The sequence below is a fragment of the Equus quagga genome, chromosome 4 (genome assembly GCF_021613505.1).
Source record: "Equus quagga isolate Etosha38 chromosome 4, UCLA_HA_Equagga_1.0, whole genome shotgun sequence".
In the NCBI taxonomy this organism is placed as follows: domain Eukaryota; kingdom Metazoa; phylum Chordata; class Mammalia; order Perissodactyla; family Equidae; genus Equus; species Equus quagga.
The window spans coordinates 80,113,337-80,137,329 of NC_060270.1; the positions used below are offsets into that span (position 1 = coordinate 80,113,337).

The 23,993-nt window shown below is 38.4% G+C and overlaps 1 protein-coding gene across 1 annotated transcript in view; it reads right to left on the reverse strand.

Annotated features, from left to right (window-relative positions):
- The window catches only part of LOC124238529 (DNA replication licensing factor MCM6-like), a 31,135-nt gene that overhangs the window by 6,796 nt on the left and 346 nt on the right, over positions 1-23,993 (reverse strand). The window contains exons 2-13 of the mRNA XM_046659585.1: positions 20,116-20,262; positions 18,234-18,344; positions 16,863-17,112; positions 14,493-14,658; positions 14,070-14,215; positions 13,108-13,258; positions 10,743-10,884; positions 6,619-6,760; positions 5,536-5,643; positions 4,353-4,508; positions 2,426-2,554; positions 1,042-1,203 (exon numbers count right to left, since the gene is read on the reverse strand). Of these exons, the coding sequence (XP_046515541.1) occupies positions 1,042-1,203; positions 2,426-2,554; positions 4,353-4,508; positions 5,536-5,643; positions 6,619-6,760; positions 10,743-10,884; positions 13,108-13,258; positions 14,070-14,215; positions 14,493-14,658; positions 16,863-17,112; positions 18,234-18,344; positions 20,116-20,262 (1,810 nt within the window). The remainder of the gene's footprint in view (positions 1-1,041; positions 1,204-2,425; positions 2,555-4,352; positions 4,509-5,535; positions 5,644-6,618; positions 6,761-10,742; positions 10,885-13,107; positions 13,259-14,069; positions 14,216-14,492; positions 14,659-16,862; positions 17,113-18,233; positions 18,345-20,115; positions 20,263-23,993) is intronic.

Sequence of the window (23,993 nt, forward strand, 5' to 3'; positions counted from 1 at the left end):
AATCTCTGCACTCTTTGCTGGTGACACTCCATAATAATATCCTCCCTCTGATATTTCACATGCTTAATTAAATGTATGTCTTGTTCCCACCAGATTATCAGCAATGGAAGGCAGGGGCTCTCTTATTCATCTCTTATCCCACAAAGATGTCCATTAAATGACAGGTGAATCAAAAAATATCCAATAAGACAGCGTGAAAGTACTTTGTAAAGAGCAAAGCACCATATCAGAGAACTTGAAAAATTAAATAAAAAGAAAAAAAGACAAAAACTGAATCTATAGGGATAGAAATGGTGATTGAAATCAGAACACTGGTTACTTCTGGGAAGGGGGCTAAGATTGAAAAAGGGCACAAAGGAACTTTCTGGGATGATAGAAACGTTCTTTATCTTGAGCTCGGTGGTCACAAGGGTATATGTAAAAAGTCAAAGCTACACATTTTCTTTGATGTAAATTATACCTCAATCATACTATCAAAAGAAAAATAGCCAACTCTTTCTTCAAATAAAATCTTACACTATTTAATATATAAAGCTAAGTAAAAGCAGGGCTGCTTTGCTTGAAGCAGAGATGAGGGCTTGAATGCCCTTCTACCCTGCTCCGCATTTGCTCTCTAAATACCCAATGACATGGACAGTTTAATAACCAAACACTATACAAACCTAAGGGGAGAGTTCCCTTTGAGGCTGGGGGCTACCTTATCCTATCTGTATCCCCAGCCCAGAGGCCTAGCACATTGTAGAGTTTAAACTAATTTTTCTTGAATGAATGGCATGAATGGTAAATCACTTCTATACGTACTCATAATCCTTGACATCATTATCTCATTACTATTAATCTAACTACTGCACTCAATAAATGATCGACAGCAACCTTCTCAAAGGGAGAAATCCCAGAGTCACGCATCCTATGAGCACTCAATAGTTATACAAAAATACATCTCCAGCGAAAGCCGGTAAGTCCTATACCAAAGATTAAATACATGCTTATAAGCCAACAAGTCAGTTTCTCCTCCTCCTTATGTTAAAGTGACTTTGAGACCTCATCACAGCAGTGCATCCGAGCCATCGCTTCAGAGAGGCGGATCATGCTCTCGAGCTGTCGCACTGTAATCCTCCATGAAGACTTGGTTACTCCAGAACCATCCCTCTGACGGAGACGTTTATACTGTTCCACGATGAAGTCCTCTGACTCTTTAGAAATCTGTTTCAGAACATCACTCAAGTGAGAGCACTTCCACTTAATGAGAGCTGCGTTAAACATAAGTTTAAGAGCCTTCCAGGTGGAGACACTTTGGGGAACTGAGAGAGTCAAAACTCTGAAGTCAATGACAAAGAAATAAGACTGAAATGCCTTTCAAAAATAAATTAACACTAAAGGGGCCTGTGAATTCCATGTGTCAATTTTATGAATAGGAAGACAGCAGGGTTAGTATTTAAGCAAATGGCCATTTCTAAAAAATGCCAAAGCTCATTAAACAAATTAATGCTCAGGCTATTCTTGAGGCTCAGTTAATTAACCCATGCTGTCTCTGAGAAAAAGTCAATATATATATACACCACCTATTTCAGTAAATTTTATTATTTGTTGAATAATAACAACAAAGTGAGGCATAGGAAAAAACCCTCAGTTTTTCAGAGCAAGGAACTCAATACATCAAGGAAGGATGCCAAAGTCACAGAGGGAACAGTACATACGGGGAACAAATGCCTCTCACAGAGAAGGGACCCATCACCCTTAGTTTTTAATGACTGAGCTTCTTTGGGGACAGTGAGGGTCAATCCCAATATTATGGATAATCAAGTGAAGGTGAGGGATAATTAAAATCTAAGGTAACTCCCAAAAGTCAAGCTAGACCATAGTCCAAAAAACTCAACCAGAATCTTTTCTTTTCATATTCTATTTCAGAAAAATGCCAAACAAAACAGATGCATTACGGAGGTTTATTCCAAAAATAAATGCCCAAGGGAGTATCCTGGGTCCAGTGCAGATTCAACCCAATGAACTACATCAATTACTGTAAAACAGTAATTCACATTTCTCACAATGACCCGGAGGGATCCAAGCTTTTCCTCACACAGACTGGAGAGCATTCGGTAGACTATGGATTTAAGCACATACACAGTTTTAAGATTCTTAGGAATAATGGTTGAAATAAAAGGACGTCCTACGTTATTTGGTTATTCAAAACTCTTTACCCATAAAAATCTTTCTATTAGCACCTAACAAGTAAAAGCAATAGAATTATTCAGTTTTTTAAAATTCCCTTTTCTCAGCTCTCTCTGAAGAAACAAGCTGTTCTTAACACATACAAACAAAAAACCCAACCAAGTACAGGTTCAGTTAATTTCCACATAAGCTTTTTGTGAAAATGCCACTTTCATATGCCCACCATGCCCTATTACAGTACAAAAGCCCAGGTTACCTTGGGTTTAAACTGTCTTGCAAAAAGAAGATACCTCCTGATATCATCAAGGGAGTAGACACGATCAATCGAATCCTCAATTCTTGAATGCAGGTCTACTATACGTCTGGCAATAGCATAATCTGTAACCTAATTCAAATAAGAAAATCACTTTGATCAGTCACAGCAATATCCACTTCAGACTATCCCAGGCATTAAGAAATTATTTACAGCTAAAAACAAGCTGTAATATGTCACTGAAAGATGTGTTAATGGGTATCAAGTTTCTGAGGAAAGTTTGGTACCAGTTTCATTTAAAATCAAAATTTTAGATGCATACCTTTGCTCTACTCTAAGAATATTCCTGAAGGAATTAACTGACTTTAATCATAATAGCAGAATTAAGATTTCTAGGGCCACCAGTGTATGCCAGGCACTGTTGCCTTGTATCTAGAAGCATTAACTCATGCAACCCTCACAAAAGCCTTATTAGGTAGGTAATATTATCCTCATTTTACAGATGAGCAAAGTGAGGCCCAGAGAGGTTAAGTAACTTGTCCAACATAGTAATTAGTAAGTGATGGAGCCAGGATTTGAACAGTCTACCTTCAGAGTCCAGGCTCTGAGCCACTACATTATATTGCAGCTTATGAATATATGAAGATAATCATCATAGAATTGTTATTAACATTGAAAAAAATAAAATCATACTAAAAATATGCAATTTACTCTCAAATGGTACAGAAAAAACATAGAGATATAGACAGCAAATGATAAAGCAAATAGGGCCAAATGTTAATATGTGAACGGAATAAAGAGTATATGGGTGCTATATGCACTACTCTACTTCTTGCAACTTTTCTGTAAGTTTGAAATTATTTCCAACAAAAGGTTAAAAATTAATTTAATGAATCATGTACAAACAGGAAGATATGAAAATCAGACAAGTTTCAACTATGGGGGATGGGGGAGTTTGGGTCAAATAGTTATATGGATTTGTGAAGAAAAAACAAACCAAAACATAAAAGACTAACTTTCCAAACATTCACATAATGGAAGGCAACTCTTATTTAGCTAACATTTAAAGTTTCACTGTAAGCAAGAGGTAGGCATTGTGCCTAATGCATGCTCAACAATTAAAAGTAGAGCCTATGATACTAGCTTCTACAGAATGTCATTCTGTAATTCTGCGCACATCTGAGCTGTGCAATGTTGTTAAATATTTAAGTCTAAGTATAAATATCTCTAATACTAACATGTTAGAATTCAAGCAAATCCACAATTTTACATTCAATCTTAAAAGTTACATAATTAAGAAAAAAAATGTGATACATATTCAACAACTTGATGGGAAGATACAGGAGGACAAATGACTCATGATTTGAACAAAAACCAAAAAAACCCCAAAAACCACCACACCCAATGAAAGAAAAAAATTCTTATAAAAATCTTAAAAAAGTATAGCTGGGAATTAATTGTAATATGTTTTCTTTTTTCTTTCGTGAATTAAAAAACAGGGGCCAACCCGGTGGCATGGTGGTTAGGTTTGCAGGTTTGGATCCCGGATATGGATGGACCTAGCATCACTTGTCAAGCCTCGCTATGGCAGTGTCCCACATGGAAAAAATAGAAGACTGGCACAGAGTTAGCTCGGTGACAGTCCTCCTCAAGCAAGAAGAGGAAGATTGGCAACAGATGTCAGCTAACTCAGGGCCAATCTTCCTCACACTCGCACGTGTGCACACACACACACCAGTAATTCAAGTGACTTTATTTTGAATTGCTTAATAAAAATCCTTTGCCCAATCTTGGGCCACTCTGAGAGAAATGAAAGGTCAATGCAAATACATGCACCAGCTGTTCAGGAATACAACTTCCAGCCTTGTCTCACTCAATTACTCAAATTGGAAATAACAAAGAAGCTAAGAGCGACAGCTCACGTGGTTACCTCATTACATTCATCCACAAGTATAAAGAAGAGATCAAATCGGGACATGATGGGAGCTGACAAATTTATATTCTGTTTCAATGATTTTGATCTGTCATAATGTCCACTGATTGGGTTTGCTGCTGCCAAAATGGACGTCCTGGCATTCAGAGTAGCCTGACCACAAAAGAAAGAATCATGACAGGTTTAAAAAGACATCTGGAATATCTAATAAACACATGACAAAATACTCAATCTCACTCATAATTAACTAAATGCAAACCAAAATAATAAGATATCATTTTTCATCTATTGAACCATCAAAATTAAAGTGTGATAATACATAGCATGCTAACAGGCACTCCCACAGGATGGTGGTGGTATGATGTGCATACCCTTTAAGCCAGCCATTTCTTATTAGGAATTTATCTTGCAGCTAGGTACAGGAAGATATGTATTCAAGGATGTTTACTAGAAGATTGTTCGTAATACAAAGGCTGGAAAGGACCCAAATGTCACTCTGTAAGAGTCTAATAAGCCAAATTGGGGTACCTACACTTGAAAACCATGGAGTAATAAAAAACCACAGTGGATCTAATATGTACTGATATAGAAAGCTCGCCAAAATAAGACTATGAAGTTAAATGACCAAGAAATAAAACTGTACATATTATGCTTATTTATGTATAAGATATTCCTGAAAGGGGCATAAACTCAGCAGGTACTTCTGAGCATCTATTGGTGCCGGGAGTTGCAGGGGAAGATTTCTCTTTTTAATTTATATTTTAGTATACTGCTTAAATTTTCCTTAATTACTTGAATATATTAATTTTATTTAAAAATTTTTGTTTCTCTCTAATGCTGGTTACAATGTTGTACTTATTATTTTCATTAAATAATTTGTCAAGTTTGATTATTTTTGTTACAATTGGAAGCATGCTTTATTAAAGAACACAGAAGCTCTGTGGAAATTTTGAGAAGAGAAGTGCTAAAAACTTCACCTCTACTCTCTGTCACAGCAATACGTTTTCACAGTACCCTAAGTAGCACCTATAATTTGGATTAATAATCCTCAGGGCTGTGTTTTCTATTTCAAAGAACAGGTTTCATATTGAAGTAATGCATTTCAGCCAGTGAATGTCTCTGGAGCTGCATTAATCTACAAGGCTAAGGCACAGTACAGTGAACAGAAGAACACACCTACCTTCACTCCTGCTTTCGTAATGGAGATGGTCTGCTGTTCCATAGCTTCATGAATAGCAACTTGATCCCGCACATCCATCTTATCAAATTCATCAATACAACACACACCCTGTAACCAAACAAATCTAGCCTAAGAAATTGTCTTTCAGATGTCAAATGGCAAGTAAGCTTAAAGTTTGCTACTACAGAGACCTTTCCATTCTCTAAACGACTGGAAGATAGGCAAGTAAACAATCCCAATTCTCTCTACTAGAGTAAGATAGTTCAATAGATCTCCGAGGTAGAAGGAACTACCCGCTTTGACTCATTTTAAACTAACAGCAAGACTGAAAAACAGAAAGTCACTCATTGCACTTTTACTCAACATCAAAACATTGTGTAGGGGCTGGCCCAGTGGTGTAGTGGTTAAGTTCGCACACACTGGTTTGGCGACTCGAGGTTTGCGGGTTCAGATCCTAGGTGCAGCCCGAGACACCACTCATCAAACCATGCTGTGTTGGCATCCCACATACAAAATAGAGGAAGATTGGCACAGATGTTGGCTCAGGGACAATCTTTCTCAAGGAAAAAGAGGAGGATTGGCAACAGATGTTAGCTCAGGGCCAATCTTCCTCACCAAAACCCAAACCAAACCAAAACAAAACACTGTGTAAATCTCAAGGTCAAAATATTCTGGGTCGCCTCAGCATTGATTTTAGGCTTGGAAAGTGAAGGGTGAAGTTGGAACATAATGTTTACAAGCATGTATAACTACAACTTGTATAAATTCAGAGCTAATTGATCTATGTCAAATACATGTAAAATGCAACAGACATACTCAAAGGGGTGTCAGAGTCTAGAAAGGAAAAATTGCTGGGAAGTACAAGTCACAGCAACTACACATGCTCAGGGCAAGCAATACAATCTAGACAGGTTCAAAAGTGCTGATTAATGATGACAATCCCAATTAAATTCTAGATTAATCAGACTATGATTTACTAAAAATACTTTTTTTTAAGGACATCTTTTTAACAGAAACTTATACGCCTTTACTGATAGGGGCTATTCTGCTTTCTTTATATCCAAGAGTGTAAAATGTTCTTACGTTATCGGCCAGCATCAAAGCTCCAGCCTCAATGACAAACTCATGAGATTCTTCATCTCTCACAACAGCTGCTGTTAGGCCAGCAGCACTGGATGCTTTCCCACTGGTGTAGACAGCTCTGGGACTGAATTCCTCCACGTGCCTGTTCAAGGTTATCATATTCATTAATATGTGACTACAAGCCTCCTTTCCAGGAATGTCAGCTGACAGGATTTATATCAATTAAGAATTTAAGTTTCTTAAAAAACATTTGAGACAGGCATTAAGCTTAAGCAATTCATAAAGACCGATGCCATACATCAAGTAGAAAGCCTTATCTCCTCTGGCCTTTGATATAGATTTAAATCCATTCCTGTCAAATGGAAGATGAAGTTCATACATGACAAAAACATCAATTTTAAAAGAAGTCTTTAATAGGAAATAGTTTAGCAACAACAATCTATTAGAAGGCCATGAGCTTAAAAAACAAAACAAGAAAAAGCTGAATGTGAGATTTATTCCAAAAATGCAATGTTGATTTAACATCTAAAAATCAGTAATATGCCATGTTAAGATTGTAAAAGAGCTGTCTCAATGGATGTAGAAAAAGCATGTGACAAAAGCCAACACCTTTTCATGATAAAAGCTTAACAAACTAGAAATAGAAGAGACTTTCCCTCAACCTGATAAAGGGCATCTATGAAAACCCATAGCTAACATCATACTTAATGGTAAAAGGCTGAATGCTTTCCCCCTAAGATCAGGAACAAGACACAGATGCCTGCTCTCACCACTCCTGTTCAACATTATACAGAATGGTCTAGGCAGGGCAAGTAAGCAAGAAAAAGAAAAAAGCACCCAGATTTGAAAAGAAAAACAACTATCACTATTTGCAGATGACATGATCTTATAAGAAAATCCTATGGAATTCACTAAAACAGAACGAATAAATGAGTTCTGCAAGATCAAAGATCATCAATTGTATCTCTATACACTTGCAATGAACAACCCAAAAATGAAAATAAGAAACCAGTTCCACTTACAATAGCATCAAAAAGAATAAAATACTTAGAAACAAATTTAACAAAAGAAGTGAAAGCCTATACCCTGAAAACTACAAAACACTGCTGAAAGAAATGAAAGACCTAAATAAACGGAAAGATATTCCATGTTCACAGATCAGAAGACTTAATGTGAAAAAGCCAATACACCTTAAACTGATCTACAGATTCAATGCAATTCCTCTTAATATCATAGCTGGGTTCTTTGTAGAAACTTACAAGCTGATTCTAAAATTCCTATGGAAAGTCAAGGGACTCAGAATAGCTAAAACAATCTGGGGGGAAGAAAAGAAGAGTTGCATGACCCACACTTCCTGATTTAAAAACTTACTACAAAGCTATAGTAATCAAGACAGTGCGGTACTGGCCTAAGGACAGACATAAAGATAAATGAAATATAACTGAGAATCCAGAAATAACCCCTCATATTTATGGTCAACTGATTTTCGACAAGAGTACTAAAACAATTCAATGGGGCAAAAGAACAGTCTTGATTTTGAGATAACTGGATATCCACATACAAAAGAATAAAGCTGGTCCCCGACTTCACACCATATACAAAAATTAACTCAAAATGGATCAAGGACCCAAACTTAAGAGAACTGAATTTAAAGTATAGAAGAATCAAAAGCAAGTACCTAAACAGATACTTGTAAGCCAATGTTCACAGCAGCATTATTTACGATAGCTCAAAGATGGAAACAACCCAAATGTTCATTGATGGATGAATGGATAAACAAAATATGATAAATACATACAATGAAGAATGCATTATTCAGTCTTAAAAAGGAAATTCTGAGAGATTTTACAACGTAAATGACCCTTGAATACACTATGCTAGTGAAATGAGCCAGTCATAAAAGGACAAATACTGTATGATTCCACCTATATGAGGGACCTAGAATAATCAAATTCAGAGACAGAAAGTAGAATGGTGATTTCTAGGGGACGGAGAAGGGGGAGTTATTGTTTAATGAGAATAGAGTGTCAGTTTGGGAAGATGAGAAAGTTCTGAAGACGGATGTTGGTGATGGCTGCACAACTTGAATGTACTTAATGCCACTGAAATGTACGTATAAAAATGTTTAAATGGTAAATTTGATATATATTGTACCACACACACAAAAAAAAAAGGTAAAAACTTATTCACCAGTGTTCATAGCAGCATTACTTATAAAAGCCAAAGTAGAAACATTCAAATGTCCATTAACTGATGAATTACACATGGTAATATACGTATGACAATATCACTGGGAATAAAAGGAACTGAAGTACTGATGCATGCTGAACAAGAATGAATCTTGAAAACATTAAGCTAAATGGAAGAAGGCAGTCACAAAAACAACATAGTATATGATTCCGTTTATACGAAATGTCCAGATAGAGACACTGAAGTAGAGTAGCAGTTGCCTATGGCTGGGGGAGAGAATGAAGAGGGGCTGCTAGTGTGTACAGAATTCCTTTTTGAGTGATCAAAAAGTTTTAAACTTAGTTTGGTGTACAACTCTGTTAATATACTAAAACCATTGAACCGTACACTTTAAAGGGGTAAACTTTATGATATGTAAATTATATTGCAATAAAGATACTAGAAACCCCACTAGATACAAAAGGTTATGTTTGTCTAAGATAACCATGCACGATACAATACTGTTAACAGAAGCAACACTGTAGTACATCTTTTTGTGGTGGTGGTAGGGGGAGGCGGGAGCAGAGGAAATGAGAAAAAAAAGAATTCCTTTTAACATAGGACTATTCACAGATCTTCAAATCTGGAACTCAGTCCCTGACATACTTGAAGGAAACAGTATTTATTTATAAAATTCCAAAGAAAAATATTCTATATTCTAGAACAGTCCCATGTTAACAATTTCCCAAACAAATAAAGGAAAGGTAGCTTGATATAGTATAAAGAACACATGCTTTGCAGTCAAATATATCTGAGTTCTAATATTCATGGCTCAGCATCAATTATCAGGTATGAAAAGTCAGGCAAGTTACTGAGGCTAAGAGAAGTTTTGTTGGCCTGCCTAAAAAAAGATAATACCACATGCCTGTCTGGGTGCTGCTAGGATGAGACAACACACACACACACACACACACACACACACACACACAGAAAGTCCTCAAAAACTGGTTGCTATTATTTTGACCTCTTAAGTTTCATAAAAGTTTGAAAGGTAAGCAAGTAACTATTATAGCTTCTAAAAATAAGCAAAAATTGCTAAAGAGGTACTCATGCTGATAAGGTTAGCATAAACTGTCTCATCCTTGTACCACCGCTGTTGGAAAGCACATCCTGTTTAAGACCATGAAAGATGTTTGTATTCTTAGTCTCTGCAATCCTATGCCTAGGAATTTACCCAAAGGGGGAAAAAAATTTATACACATTATGATGTTCACTGTATCAATATCTATAATTATTAAAATGAACTACTCTGTTAAATTGTCTACTAACAGGCTAGGGAAATGATTTTGTAAGTTACAGCGCACCAATAAAAAACAATTGTGAACATAAATAAACATGAAAAAATACTTAGGTTAAGTGAAAATTTAAAATATGTATGCTATGATTTACAACCATGAAAATACACATTCCTGGGGGTGGCCTGGTGGCATAGTGGTTAAATTCACATGCTCTGCTTCAGCAGCCCAGGGTTTGTGGATTCAGATCTCGGGCATGGACCTACACACTGCTCATCAAGCCATGCTGTGGTGGTGTCCCACATACAAAATATAGGAAGAGTGGCACAGATGTTAGCTCAGGGCCAATCTTCCTCACCAAAAAACCCAAAAATATTCCTGTATTCAAAGACTTTTATACAAGGATTATACAAAGAATAAAAGAAGTCTATGTGGGATTGGGATTACAGGCAATTTTTCCCTATTCCAAAACATTGTAAAATGTTACATTCTATTAAACAAATTAAGTTGTATGTAATATAAGAGAGTTATATATTTGACATAGTCATAATATATACTCCTGCTCTAGTAAAGGCACAGCGACTGTATTCTTGGGAGCACAGAAGGCCTGGAACGATGCACTTTGGTTTTCCTGCTATATTACCTCAAGCAAACACTTACTTGAGAAACTGGCTCTTAGCTGTACTTGGGTCACCAACAATGCAAACATTTATGTCCCCTCGAAGAGAGGTCCCTTCCCCTGTTGTCTTTGGAACACCACCAAAGAGCATCAGAAGGACACCCCGTTTTACTTCATCATTGCCTGAAACGAAAATTTAAGGTATTTTTCAACATGAAGTTAAACCGTTTCACAGGAAACTACAAAGGCATGTTTACCAATCAAAAGAGCAGAGACAGCTGAAGCAAGGCCTAAGACTGGAATAAAAATAACCTGCCTTCTAATCTTGTTTCTTGCTCTGTGAACTTAAAGTCACATAACCACCATCCCAGTGTCTTCACCTATACCACAGATGTCACAGCTGCTGAAAGTTCACCATTCTACGAGTCTTTCCTTGTCCATAAGTCCTACTTCCTACACAAGGCCTTTCCCGATGTCGTTGTCCTCAACTCTCCCCATAAATAAACTATGTCCACCACAGCCTACCACATTTGCTAGTTCTTCCTAATGGCAGGTCTTGTAGTTCTATCAAGAGTATGGTCCATGACTTACATCTTTTGTATCACCAACAGTGACCAGTGCTGAATGTAAATACATGCTAACTGAAAGGATATGGATTAAATAAGATGCCGAGTGTGATTTGCAGCTGCTTCTAAAGACTGTTTACAAATGCAATACAAGAAGAAAATGCACAATTAACAAAAACAGAAACACTGGATCTTTAGAAATGTGCTATTAAAAGAAACAATTTTCTGTGTTAATTATTATGACTTTCTGTGAACTCCATCAACAAAGTGCTAGGCACATTTACACAAACTACTCTTTGAAAGCAGAAGATCAAAAATCCATTCCACAAACAATATTTCTCTGACTCATGACCTATGAAACAAATGTGTCAGAGGTGTGGTAGTTTCTAAATAGTCCACAAATTCTTGGATACTCCTTTTTTCAAGATGGAGCTTATTTCTCCTCTCCTTAAGTGTGGCTCGACTTAGAGACTTGCTACTAACGACTAGCATATGGTGAAAGTGAGGGTGTATAACTTCTGAGACTAGGTCCCAAGAAGTATTTTGCTTCCTCCTTGCTTGGCTCTCTGGCATCACATGCTCTTGGGGAAGCCAGCTGCTGTGTTGTGAGGACAATCATACAGCCCTAAGGAAGAGATTCATGTGGCAAGGAATTGAGACTTCCGGCTAACAGCTAGCTCTAACAGGTAAGCTGTGTGAGTCAGCCCCCTTGTAAGTGGATTCTCCAGCTCCAGTTAAGCCTTTAGCTGACTGCAGTCCAGGCTGACGTGTTGGCTACAACCTCATCAAAGACTGAGCCAGAACCACCCAGCTAAGCCTCTCTCAAATTCCTGTCCCACAAACTGTATGAGATAATGTTTGTTGTTTCAAGCCATTAAGTTTTGGGGTAATCTGTTACACAGCAACGGATTAATTTATGGGGGGGAGTGGAGCAGCATAAAAATGTTGACACCTAGTTACTATAAGGAAGGACACAATAAAATCTATAAAGGATTACTAACATAAAGGATTTTAGTTCAATTTCATTGACCAAATATTTAGACAGAAAAAAAAGGTTAATTTTCAATGATTAAAAATATATACCTAAGAGAAATACACTTATCTCCTGAGTTCTTACCATAACTCCAACTGAATATGGAAGATAAGCATGGAAAAAAACAAGGGTAAAGCACAAGGCATGAAAATTTAGTCATATCCTTCAATACAAGAGGATTTTAATGACAGTGAGCAGCTAGCAACCAAGAGCCAAGAAAACATGAAAGAGGAAACCACAAAAGGAACATGTAACCAAGAAGCACCATGAAATCTCCATCTCTGAAAACTAAAAAGAAAAATAAGATCAGGACATTAATCTAGCATATCGGAAAATACTTAAGTGCAGTTCTGCCCTGAAACCAGGAAAAGAAGACTAAATGACCTTTTTTTTCTTTTTAAAAAATTGTGGTAAAATATACACAACATAAAATTTACCATTTCAATTATTTTTAAGTGTACAGTTTAGTGGAATTAAGTACATTCACTATGTTTTACAACCATCACTCCTACTCATTTTCAGAACTTTTCTTGATCCCAAAGAGAGACTATCCATTAAACAATAACCCCCATTCACCTCCCCATCAGGTAACCTCTTTCTATTTTCTGTCTCTACAAATTTGCCTATTCTAGGTATTATAAGTGGAATCATATATTTGTCCTTCTGTAAATGACTTTTTAAGATCCCTTCTAAACCCACTAAAAAGCTTTCATGATCTGATTTGTATGCTTTAAGAAATCACTTGTTGCTGTTTTATATTCATTATTTTGCTTTCAAGTTAGTGTCACAAATGGACAGAACCCTTACCATGTATAGTAGGGAACAGGCTGGTACAAAGATTGTGGTACAGATTTTTATCTTGACTCATTTCAAACACTTTCTCCCACTCCTTCACAGTCATTTGATTCTTAATGCTCTCAGCTGTCTGTTCCTCATCTCGGAGCTCTTTCCCTCCAAACTGAGAGGTGGAGAAGAAAGAAAAAAGTATTAGAATACAGCCAAATAATGTGACAGGAGAAGGAACTTCATTACAAACAAAACATAGCCTGGGAAGTCAACTTCAGAATCCGTTGACTATAAAGGTTTAAAAAAAAAAAAAAAACCCCAAATTATTAAGGCCTCAGTTAATTAAGATGCCAAAGAGTTTGTCGTTTGTCCAGTGAATTAAAAACAACAACCAAAAAGGTATCACCACTGTTTTGTATTGCTATCTAAATGAATTTGAATACTCAAGAGATGAGCCACAATAAAATAGTAATCATTGATATGAAGATGAAAATGAAGTAACAGAGTATTACCTTCACCCCTCCTTTTCCCAATACTGGACAATTTTCCAAACCCCTTCTCACCGCTTTCCCATTCAGGACACAGAATCAAGTTCGGAACAACTGTAATACTAACAGTCCACCACTCTCAGAAACAGCCATTTACTTTACTTCCCAGATTACTAAATCCTTCTGTCTGTGCTTTCTCCAGGAGCATGACAGAGGAACTATGATAATTAAAAAATAAAGCAAAACAAAACACTCTGGATGATTTGTACCAATGCTCTTAAAGCATTGAGCTCTTATGTATGAAAATAAGACTTTTCCTCAAGGTCAGAAAGACAGACATGGAAAGATGTGGTTTTAAAACTAAAGAATCAAATCTCAACCCAAACCTCTGCCTTTAACACTGACTGGATAACTCAGATGTTCAGAAGCCTGTAACTTGTGGCAGCCTCAGGGGAGGACTTTCTTAAGCTTTGCCATTGCATTAAGAAGACTCACCCTTGGGTTGGTTGGTGCAACAAAGCAGGCCAGAAAGACCAGCCTGTATGAGAGGTCCCTGACACCAAGGGCCCGGAGTCCTCGAATGCCTTCTGTCTCATATCCATCAACACCACTGACACGGGAATTAGTTTCTGCACGTGCTCCTAAAAGATCGAATGATAGGTTGTTTCACAGCTCAAATACTGAAGGTGCTGAGAACCAAAATTGCTCAAATAAAACCCATAAATCCAACGATTTAATTTAGCCTTTGAAATTTTTCAGTACCGTACTTTCTGTAGCAAAATCAAGTTGTTTTTACTCTCATCATACTTGCTCACCCTGATTGGTAGCCAAAAATAAGACAAGGGAGATTCAAGAAGCTAGCTCTTCTGCAGTTCAGGCAACTGGGAATTTGTTAAATTTCACCCATAGATTACTGACCTGGTGTGCTAAGCTTAGAGACATCAGGTACAACAATCAGTGTCCCTGTAAAGTCACACTTGTCACCAGCTTGAGCTGACTCCACAGCCTCAGCCCTCAAGATCACTTCTAAACTGCGGGGGATACTCCCTCGAGGAAGCTCAGCTTGAGTCTCCTGAATTCGAACCTATAATCAAGACAAAGAGATGGCCAAGAATGAGAGGAGTTATCTTTCAAATGCCATACACTCTAAGTTAAATGCCACAAATACGGACATATTCAACACGTGCCAACCTTCATCTTAACAACTCTCTACCCTCAAACTCCTTTCAAATAGGCAAAAGATTACATCTAATCTATTTAACTATTTACTAATGGTGCACTTTTACTGATTAAACAATGTTGTTTCTTTAAGCATTCATCCATCCAGATGGAAACTAGACTTTTGGTGGTGAACACGATGTAGTCTACACAGAAGCTGAAACATAATGATGTACACCTGAAATTTATATAATCTTACAAATCAACATTACCTCAAAAAAAAAAGTTTCTTTTTTCTCTCTTTGTTCAAATTGACTATGTAGTTAAATATCTGTTCTGTGTTCCATCTTCCTCTAAATTTGTAGGGAAATTTTATGAAAAATTTCATATACTTTATACCCCCTACCTCAATGCAACCATTAACATTACTTACATCGACACACACATATGTCTACTCTATCATTTGAAAGAAGTTGTAAACAGCAAGATATTTCACCCCTAAATTTTTTACCACTCATCTTCTGAGAATACAATCTTCTATGTAACGACCATTAGCATACCAGGAGAATTAAGTAATATTTAATTCCATAATGTTTTCTATTAGCTAGTCCATCTTCAAATTTCCCAAGCTGTCAAGAATGTACTTTATTACAGCTGTTTTTTTCTTTTTCTCCAAATGAAGACCCAATCTAGATTCATACTTTGTATTTGGTTTTTATATCATGTTCTTTTTCAAATATAAAGCATCTCTTACCCAAAATTGTTGGGAGTATATACTTCTTATAAACTAAGTGGATTAATATAAGAAAACAAAGTAAGGATTAACAAGTGAACTTAATATTAATTCTTTCAGTCTGGTACGCATTCCCTCATGCTTGTGTGCTTGAGCTGTGGCAACTTTTCTTTCCTCTTTGCAAATCCTGGAATTACTAAATCCTGCTGAGATTTGAGATGCCCCCTCCTTTATTCTTTTTTGCCAGGGAAGATTTGCCCTGAGCTAACATCTGTTGCCAATCTTCCTCTCTTTTTTTTTTCCTCCTTCCCCAAAGCCCCAGTACATAGCAGTAGGTCCTTCTAGTTCTTCTATGTGAGCTGCTGCCACAGCATGACAGACAAGTGGTGCGGTTCTGCACCCAGGAAGCCAACCTGGGCCACTGAAGTACAGCATGACAAAGTTTAACCACTGGGCCATCAGGGCTGGCTCCCCCTCCTTCATTCCTTTTTTTTGGGTGAGTAAAATTGGCCCTCATCTAACATCTACTGCCAATCTTCCTCTTTTTGCTTTGAGGAAAACTGTCGCTGAGCTAAGATGTATGCTGATCTTCCTCTATTTTGTATGTGGGATGCTGCCACAGCATGGCTTAATGAGCAGTGTGTAGGTCTGTGCCCAGGATCTGAACCTGTGAACCCCAGGCTGAAGTAGAGGGTATGAACTTGACCACTATACCACCAGGCCAGTCCCCTCTCCTTCTTTCTTAACTGCTACCATCCACCTCTTGCCCAGGTAACTATGAGTGCGTAATTATTAGCCTCTTGTTAAATACTACACTCATTAATCTTCCATTAAAAAAGAAAAATCCCCTGAAAATATATTCCCCTTGCTTATTAAGACAGGTCCAAATTTCTCAACCAGAGATTTAAGGCTCCAAGTCCCCCATGCCTCATCCCAAATCATCTCTCAGAGTATCTCCAATTTGGCTCCTCTACTTCAATCTTGACAATCCTTATTGCTATTGACACACATGTCCATTTTTGCCCCTCCACTTACTCACGCCTTCCTCCCTCCTAACCACCAACTTGAAGTCTTATAAAACAAGTCTCTACTTCTCCAAAGTTTTCTTAACTCTAGTTCATCATCATCATCACAATAATGGTTACTGTTTATTCTCTGACAAATACATTTTGTCATAGTCAGAAGGAGCTTCCAATCCAAGTTATTATAGGTTAAAACACATTTATATATTGGTAACTGAAATTTGCATTAAGAGTTTTTGGCTTAAATCTGTAGTCACATTTGACTTGACTTACATAAAAACTGAGTTTAACATTGTCTACGTAAGCTATTGCAAGGGCCTAGAAATGAATTATTAGCATAGGCTGAATGTGACCTAAATAGAAGTTAATAAATACCTTTTGAAAATCAACAAATCTCGATTTATTTGTATCCAGCAGGAATCGCCTTCTGTTGGCACAAACCGGATTTCGGCAGATGTTCGGCTGTGTGTATTTGAACTGCTGTTCTACATCCTTGATCACCGTCTGACAGTCCAGGCACAGGAAAGTTCCACTCACGAGCTCCGGGTGAACTGGGTGAGTCCGCACCACTTGCCCACTGATGCGAGTGAGCAAACCAATTCTGGATGAGGTGAGTTCTCGAATTCTGTTTAAAGACACATGTTTCATTAGCAAATGTTCATTGCCAAACTAAGAAGTTTTTCTGTTTTAATGAGAGACTATTCAATGATAATTTATGCTTAAAAAAACAGAGGCCGGCCCAGTGGCGCAGCAGTTAAGTGCTCACGTTCCGCTTTGGTGGCCCGGGGTTCGCTGGTTCGGATCCCGGGTGCGGACATGGCACCACTTGGCAAGCTATGCTGTGGTAGGCGTCCCACATATAAAGTAGAGGAAGATGGGCACAGATGTTAGCTCAGGGCCAGGCTTCCTCAGCAAAAAAGAGGAGGATTGGCAGCAGATGTTAGCTCAGGGTTAATCGTCCTCAAAACAAACAGACAAACAAACAGAAAACAAAAGAGACAAGGTACTCTTTGGAATCTCCTACAGGACTGATTCAGTCAACGTGCCCATTCCTAAATCACACAATATATATGCTATTCACAACAAAACACACAGATGAACATGAAAAACTAAATAAAGGACACCAAACAAATGAAATCACAATCAGAAAATAAGATGATTCCATTTTTGTTTTATACGCAAATAGATTTTTTGCTTACGTATAATTTCTAAATAAGCATGTATTACTTTCATAGTAAAGTTATCATGGGAAAAAATTTTATACTCAGAAGTTCAGAAACACTTCCTTTACTTCACAAACTCATTTTATATAAATAACTTGGTAATTTTATAAGTAATTTCAGAAAGTTTAAGTTTTCAAAATATCACTTCAGTTTCTTCCAGTAAATTTATTCTTTAGATAACTGCTAACGGGAAAAACTATTTAATAGTTATGCCATTTAAGTCTGGCAAAAATTTCCATAGACTCATGAATTTCTCTGACTGTTCTCAGTTTTTGTGTTTTCTCGCCTAACTTTTTCCCCAAACGTCCCCTACAAGGTGCCCTAAAATATGACAATCCCCAGAAATTGCTTCACTTCTCATCCCATTTCCCTAGAAAAATATATTTCTCCAAAACGAAACTTTCTGGATAATTGGGTATAACTCTTTACAGATCTAAGACTGCAACCTCTTGAGTTTTCTGACAATTAAGTGATGGCTATACTATTTGGTGAATTCCTCTTCTTCCAAAGAAGGGTTTCTTACTTGTGTCTGGTAGGTAGGTCTTGGAACGCAACATAAAAATCCTTAGCAAGAGGGATCTCTTTACGATCTTTGACGAAAGTTTTCAAGGCCCGACATAGGTAAGGGTAAACTCTGAAAAGCAAACAAAAAAAACACACATCAACTGACATCTTCGAGAGGCTTACCAAGGCCTCCTTCCCCTCTCATGCTTGCCAACAGCTGAGACTAAGAAATTTCATCTGGTTACAACCAAGTCTTAAAATTTAACTATGCAGGACACTTCGATCATCTAGCCCAGGTTTAGGAGCCTCTTTCAAACCTCTCCTATCCCATCACAAATAGATCTAAGACAACAGAAACATGAAAGACAAAATGCTGTACCCAAATATCTTCTATCTTTAAATAATCATTTAACACTCACACTGCAGGCCACTCCTCTGTCCAAAATGACCCTACCTGGATAATCTGGGCGGTTTACAATGAAAGGCAGCATCCCATTTGGTGTCAAGGCCTAGTCTATCTTTCTAGGTTTAATTCTTGATTGGTAAGAAATAGATGAGGGCAGAGAAGGAACTTGTCTACTGATATAAGAGCAAATGGGCAGAAATGCTCCATTTAACTGGTTGACTGAAGCGTGCATGTCCTCTTGATATAAGTGCCCAATAGCTGTTGTAGGTTCGTTTGTTTCAGCAGTGGGATCTGGAAGTCCTCTGAAAAACTGGCTGCTTTCAGGAGACAGAACTGCTGTATGGCCTGTGCATGAGGTATGGGAGTAGGTGTTTCTACCACCAGCCCTGATTTTCTACCTCCCTCTCACTTCTCAGTACAACTTTTCCTGTCGTGTACTTTCACAGTAAATGCTGCTGCTTATTTCTCCAACTATTCTTGACGGTCAGCTAGGACTAGGAACATTGAGACAAGTCCTCCATCTCCCAGTCCACCAAGCAAAGGAACAGGACTACGTCTCCTTAGTCCTGGAACATTTCTTTCACAGCTGTCCACCATGTTTATTTTAACCTGATTTTATTTACAGAGATTGTCACATTTATTGTTTATTTAATTCAAATGCAGACAAAGATCTGTGTAAAAGGTTGTTTCTTGCTTTATATAGCAATTAAAAACAAAATGAAAGCCTAAATTATTAAATATAATGTCTAATTTCTGCCCAAAAAAATACTATTCAGCTACTAAAATGTTTTCAACAGATTTTATATGACATGGAAAAATATGTTATACTGTTAAGTGAAAAGGGCAGGATGCTCTACCTACAGTCTGATCCCAATAATTACATACACACAGAAATACATCAGAATGGGCCAGGAGATCTCTAGGAAACTCTGCTCTTGCAGACTTGGAAGGCTCTTGGAACTCTGTTGCAACACATCTGTAATTGTGGTTATCTACAGGTGGTGGCATTACAATGTACAGATGATTCTGTTCTCCCTACTTTTCTCTATTTTCTGTAATATACACGTATTACTTTTATAATCGGGAAAAAATCTCAAACTTTAAGAGAACAACAACAACGTCGTTGCTGTAAAGACATCCCTGATGCAGAAGAGGACCCACATGCACACTTTCTCAAAACACCTATTCCTGGGGAGGAGGAGAACCAAACGAATGACACAGCAACAGCACTGAATGCCTGATACAAGGTGAGCTCTCCTCTTAAAACCTGAGAAAACTATATAGAAAGCAAAGGTTTTCAACAGTAGCATGTGAAAAATATTCAGCTCCACAAAGGCCTAATTAGCTCAGAGCAGTACTAAAATGATCACTGGCTTATCAAAGGCCTCTGTGACAGCCGCCCGTCTGCCTCACAAATGAACATTTCCAGTACATGAACTGCTGGCCTCCCAGGCTCAATGCCTATTTAAAGCAAAGAAGATGAATACACCCATACCTGTAGAACTCCTCTTGAATGGTGGTGGAAAGTTGCTGGTTAAATTGTTCCAGGTCCACAAAACTCACAACCAATGTGTTTCTCTCGGGACGAATTAGCTCCTCTGCTAACTGCAGGTACTTAATTTCGCCATCACTGTTCTGGAACCTGCAGACACATGCAAGTCAGATTAAAGTGAAGAATTGGCAGTAAAAAGAAGAATCTGGAGGCCTGAATAATTCTGTGTATTGGCTAAAGATCATCAGCTTTAGGATCAGACAGGCCCATTTTAGTATTTCTGTAACTCAAGGCAAGTTACTTATGCCCTCTAAAGCTGCCCCTCTCCTTTTTGGAACAAAATTCTAAAAAAAACAAAACAGATGAGGACATCACCTTATTTCATAAGTTTACTGTGGAGGTTAAATGAGGGAACTCCTGCAAAGTGCTTTGTGCAGACCCTGGAACACAGAAAAACTGGGTCTTCCGATTTTAACCTGAATGTCTTGATTTAATATTTTCTAATCAACAAACACTATTTCTTTATTATTCTTATGTATAATTAAGATTGGAAAATATTAAATCAAGACATTCAGGTTAAAAATCCAAAGATTCAATTTTTATAGGGAAAACTGACAGATGAGTTGCTGATTTAAGAACCAGAATAAAAATAAATACAGAAATGAGGTGCTTCACTGCCCAGTATCTCAGGAAAACAGAAAGATACACATACACAAAATAAAGCTGGTGTGTTTGTTTCCAAAAGCAGTATTATACAAACATATTTGCTTTTTCTTCTTTTAACACAACATGCAAATTAGTTTTGAGGCAAAATCAACTCCTTCTTTCGTTATAGCATATTCTGACTCTTATATTTATTGAACAACATCTACCTACAAAGCACTAGGCCAGAGGTACCTGAACCTGAAAATGACAATGTTGTTCCTGCCCTAGGGTTGACACTCTCTAGGAGACATTCCTACTAAAGAGGGGTACAAGACAACCTAAATGTCCAGGACAAATGAATAAAGAAAATGTGGTAGACACATACAACGGAATACCATTCAGCCTTAAAAAAGGAAATTCTGCAATATGTGACACCATGGATGAAACTTGACACTAAGCTAAGTGAAATAAGCCAATCACAGAAAGGCAAATACTGTGTGATTCTACTTATATATGAAGTATCTAAAATAGTCAAATTCATAGAATCAAAGAGTGCAATGGTGGTTGCCAGGGGCTGGAGGAAGGTACTAATCAACGGGCATAAAGTTTCAATCAAGCAAGATGCATAAGCTCTAAGAGATCTACTGCACAACAGTGTAACTACAGTCAACAATAACATACTGTACAGTTAAAAATCTGTTAAGGGCCAGCCGCGGTGGCCCAGTGGTTAAGTTTGGCACACTCCACTTCGGCAGCCTGGGTTCAGTTCCTGGGCACAGACCTATACCACTCATCTGTCAGTGGCCATGCTGTGGCGGTGGCTCACACACACAAAAAGGAAGACTGGCAGTGGACGTTAGCTCAGGGCGAATCTTCCTCACCCAAAAAAAATAATAAAGATAAATAAATGATGGGCTGGCCCCTTGGCCGAGGGGTTAAGTTCGTGCACTCCACTTCAGTGGCCCAGGGTTTCACCAGTTTGGATCCTGGGCGCGGACCTAGCAGTGCTCATCAAGCCACGCTGAGGCGGCGTTCCACATAGCACAACCAGAAGGACCTACAACTAGAATATACAACTATATACTGGGGGGCTTTGGAGAGAAGAAGAAAAAAGTAATAAAATAAATGAAACTAAAAAAATATATCTGTTAGGAGGGCAGATCTCATGTTAAGTGTTCTTTCCATAATAAAATAAAAAAAAGAAAAAGAGAGAAAAGGAAAAAAAGGAGGAGGTAAAGAAATGTGATCAGGGAATATAAACTAATTGTGCCTAACAGGAACATCTAGAAAGGCTTCTTGCATATAAAAGGTGGCACTGGAGTTCAGCCTTGAAAGACTTTTAAAATTTGAAAGAAGGGGCTGGCCCAGTGGTGTGGTGGTTAAGTTCGTGCACTTCGCTTCAGCAGCCTGGGATTCACCAGTTCGGGTCCTGGGTGTGGACCTACACAGCACACATCAAGCCATGCCATGGTGGCATCCCACATAGAAGAACTAGACAGACTTATACAACTATGTACTGGGGCTTTGAGGAGGAAAAAAAAAAAAAATTGAAAGAACAAGTGGTGGATAGACAGGCGACAGATGTTTGCAAGTATGTGGCAAAGTCAGAAAAGGCATGGGAGGAGTGTGGATGATGACAGGCCAGCTATGGAAGATGAAACTGGAAAGAGGAGTTGTGAAGAATTTGGACATTATTCCATACGCAATGGCAAATCAAAGTTGGTTATTTTGAGAGGGAGTTAACATTATTTTCCCAACAAAGTACAGGGATTATTCGTCTTGCTCATCATTATCCCCAGCATCTAGCTGCATGGTAAACTGCAAGGTAGCGAGGGCAATTATATAATTTGTCAAAATGAAACATTAGTTGAGGATCTTTGTAACATGGTGTGGTGCCCAGGTGGGGTTAAGGGTGGGATTCACATTCAAGGTGAAGTGACTGACAGGTAAAGACATAATGTCGTATTACCAGAGATAATGGAAAATGGCATCTTGGGAGCACAAGGGAAGAAAGGACTGGCGCTACCTGAAAGGTTTATAGCGATTCACAAAGGAGGTATGAGTCTTTAGGATGAACAGCTATCAGGCAGGGAATAACATTGCCAAAGGTGGGGAAATATAAATTAAATGATGGTTTTATGTATATCAGAATTTCATAAGACAGCAGAATTATTCACAATCGTAAAAGTGTGGAGGCAACTCAAGTGTCCATGGAAGGATGAACAAACAAAATGTGGTATATACACACGATGAAGTATTATTCAGCCTTAAGAAGGAAATTCTGGCACATGTTACAACATGAATGACTCTTGAAGCCTTTATGCTAAGTAATAAGCTGGTCACAAAAGGACAAATATCATATGACTCCAAGTATGTGAAATACCTAAAGTAGTCAAATTCATAGACAGAAAGTAGATTGATGGTTGCCAGGTGCTGGGGTGGGAGGAATGCGGAGTTATCGTTTAGCAGGTGCAGAGTTTCAGTTTGGGAAGACAAGTTCTGGAGATGGAAGGGGGTGATGGTTGCATCAACAGTGAATATACTTAACGCCACCGAACTCTACGCTTGAAAAAGGTGAAAACACTAAGTTTTATGTTATGTATATTTTACTACAATTAAAAAGAAGAATTTCCTAAGACATTCCAAAGTGTTTACACTTCATCCCAAAGGCAGGAGAGTCTATCTTAGGGAAAGCAGTGATGTATCTGCACCATCTAAGAGAAATAACTGGTGGCAGTGGAGGAATGCCAGGGAGGGGGTTCCGAGAGGCCAGGAGCCTAGAAGGCAACTGAAAAAAAAAGTGGGGATGGGGGCTGGAAGGAAAGGAAGCAAGCAGGGGATGGAGGGCGTCTGTTCAGCTACTTTTCAGCAGGGCGGGGCTCGCCCTCACCCAGCATCCGTCAAACCGCAGGGTTCGCCCTTGTACTTTCATCTCCACGAGCCCCCAGCACCACGGGCGTCGCTAGCTGTCCAATCCGGGCTCTGCGAGGATCCCAAGGCCAGTTCGGCCTCCCACTCCACCCTGCCGACGTGTGGCCTAACCGGACTCGTTACTGATCGTCGCCGAGCCTCAGTGTCCGCGCAGGTCACCAGGGGCTACACGACCACTGGCCTTACAGGCAGCGAGGACCGAATGATGGGACTAAAGCGCTTAGCACAGGACACTGGGCGCAGCGAGAGTGTGCAGAAGGCCTCGAGATGGATTCTACCCCTGGAAACCAGCCCCGCCGTCCTTG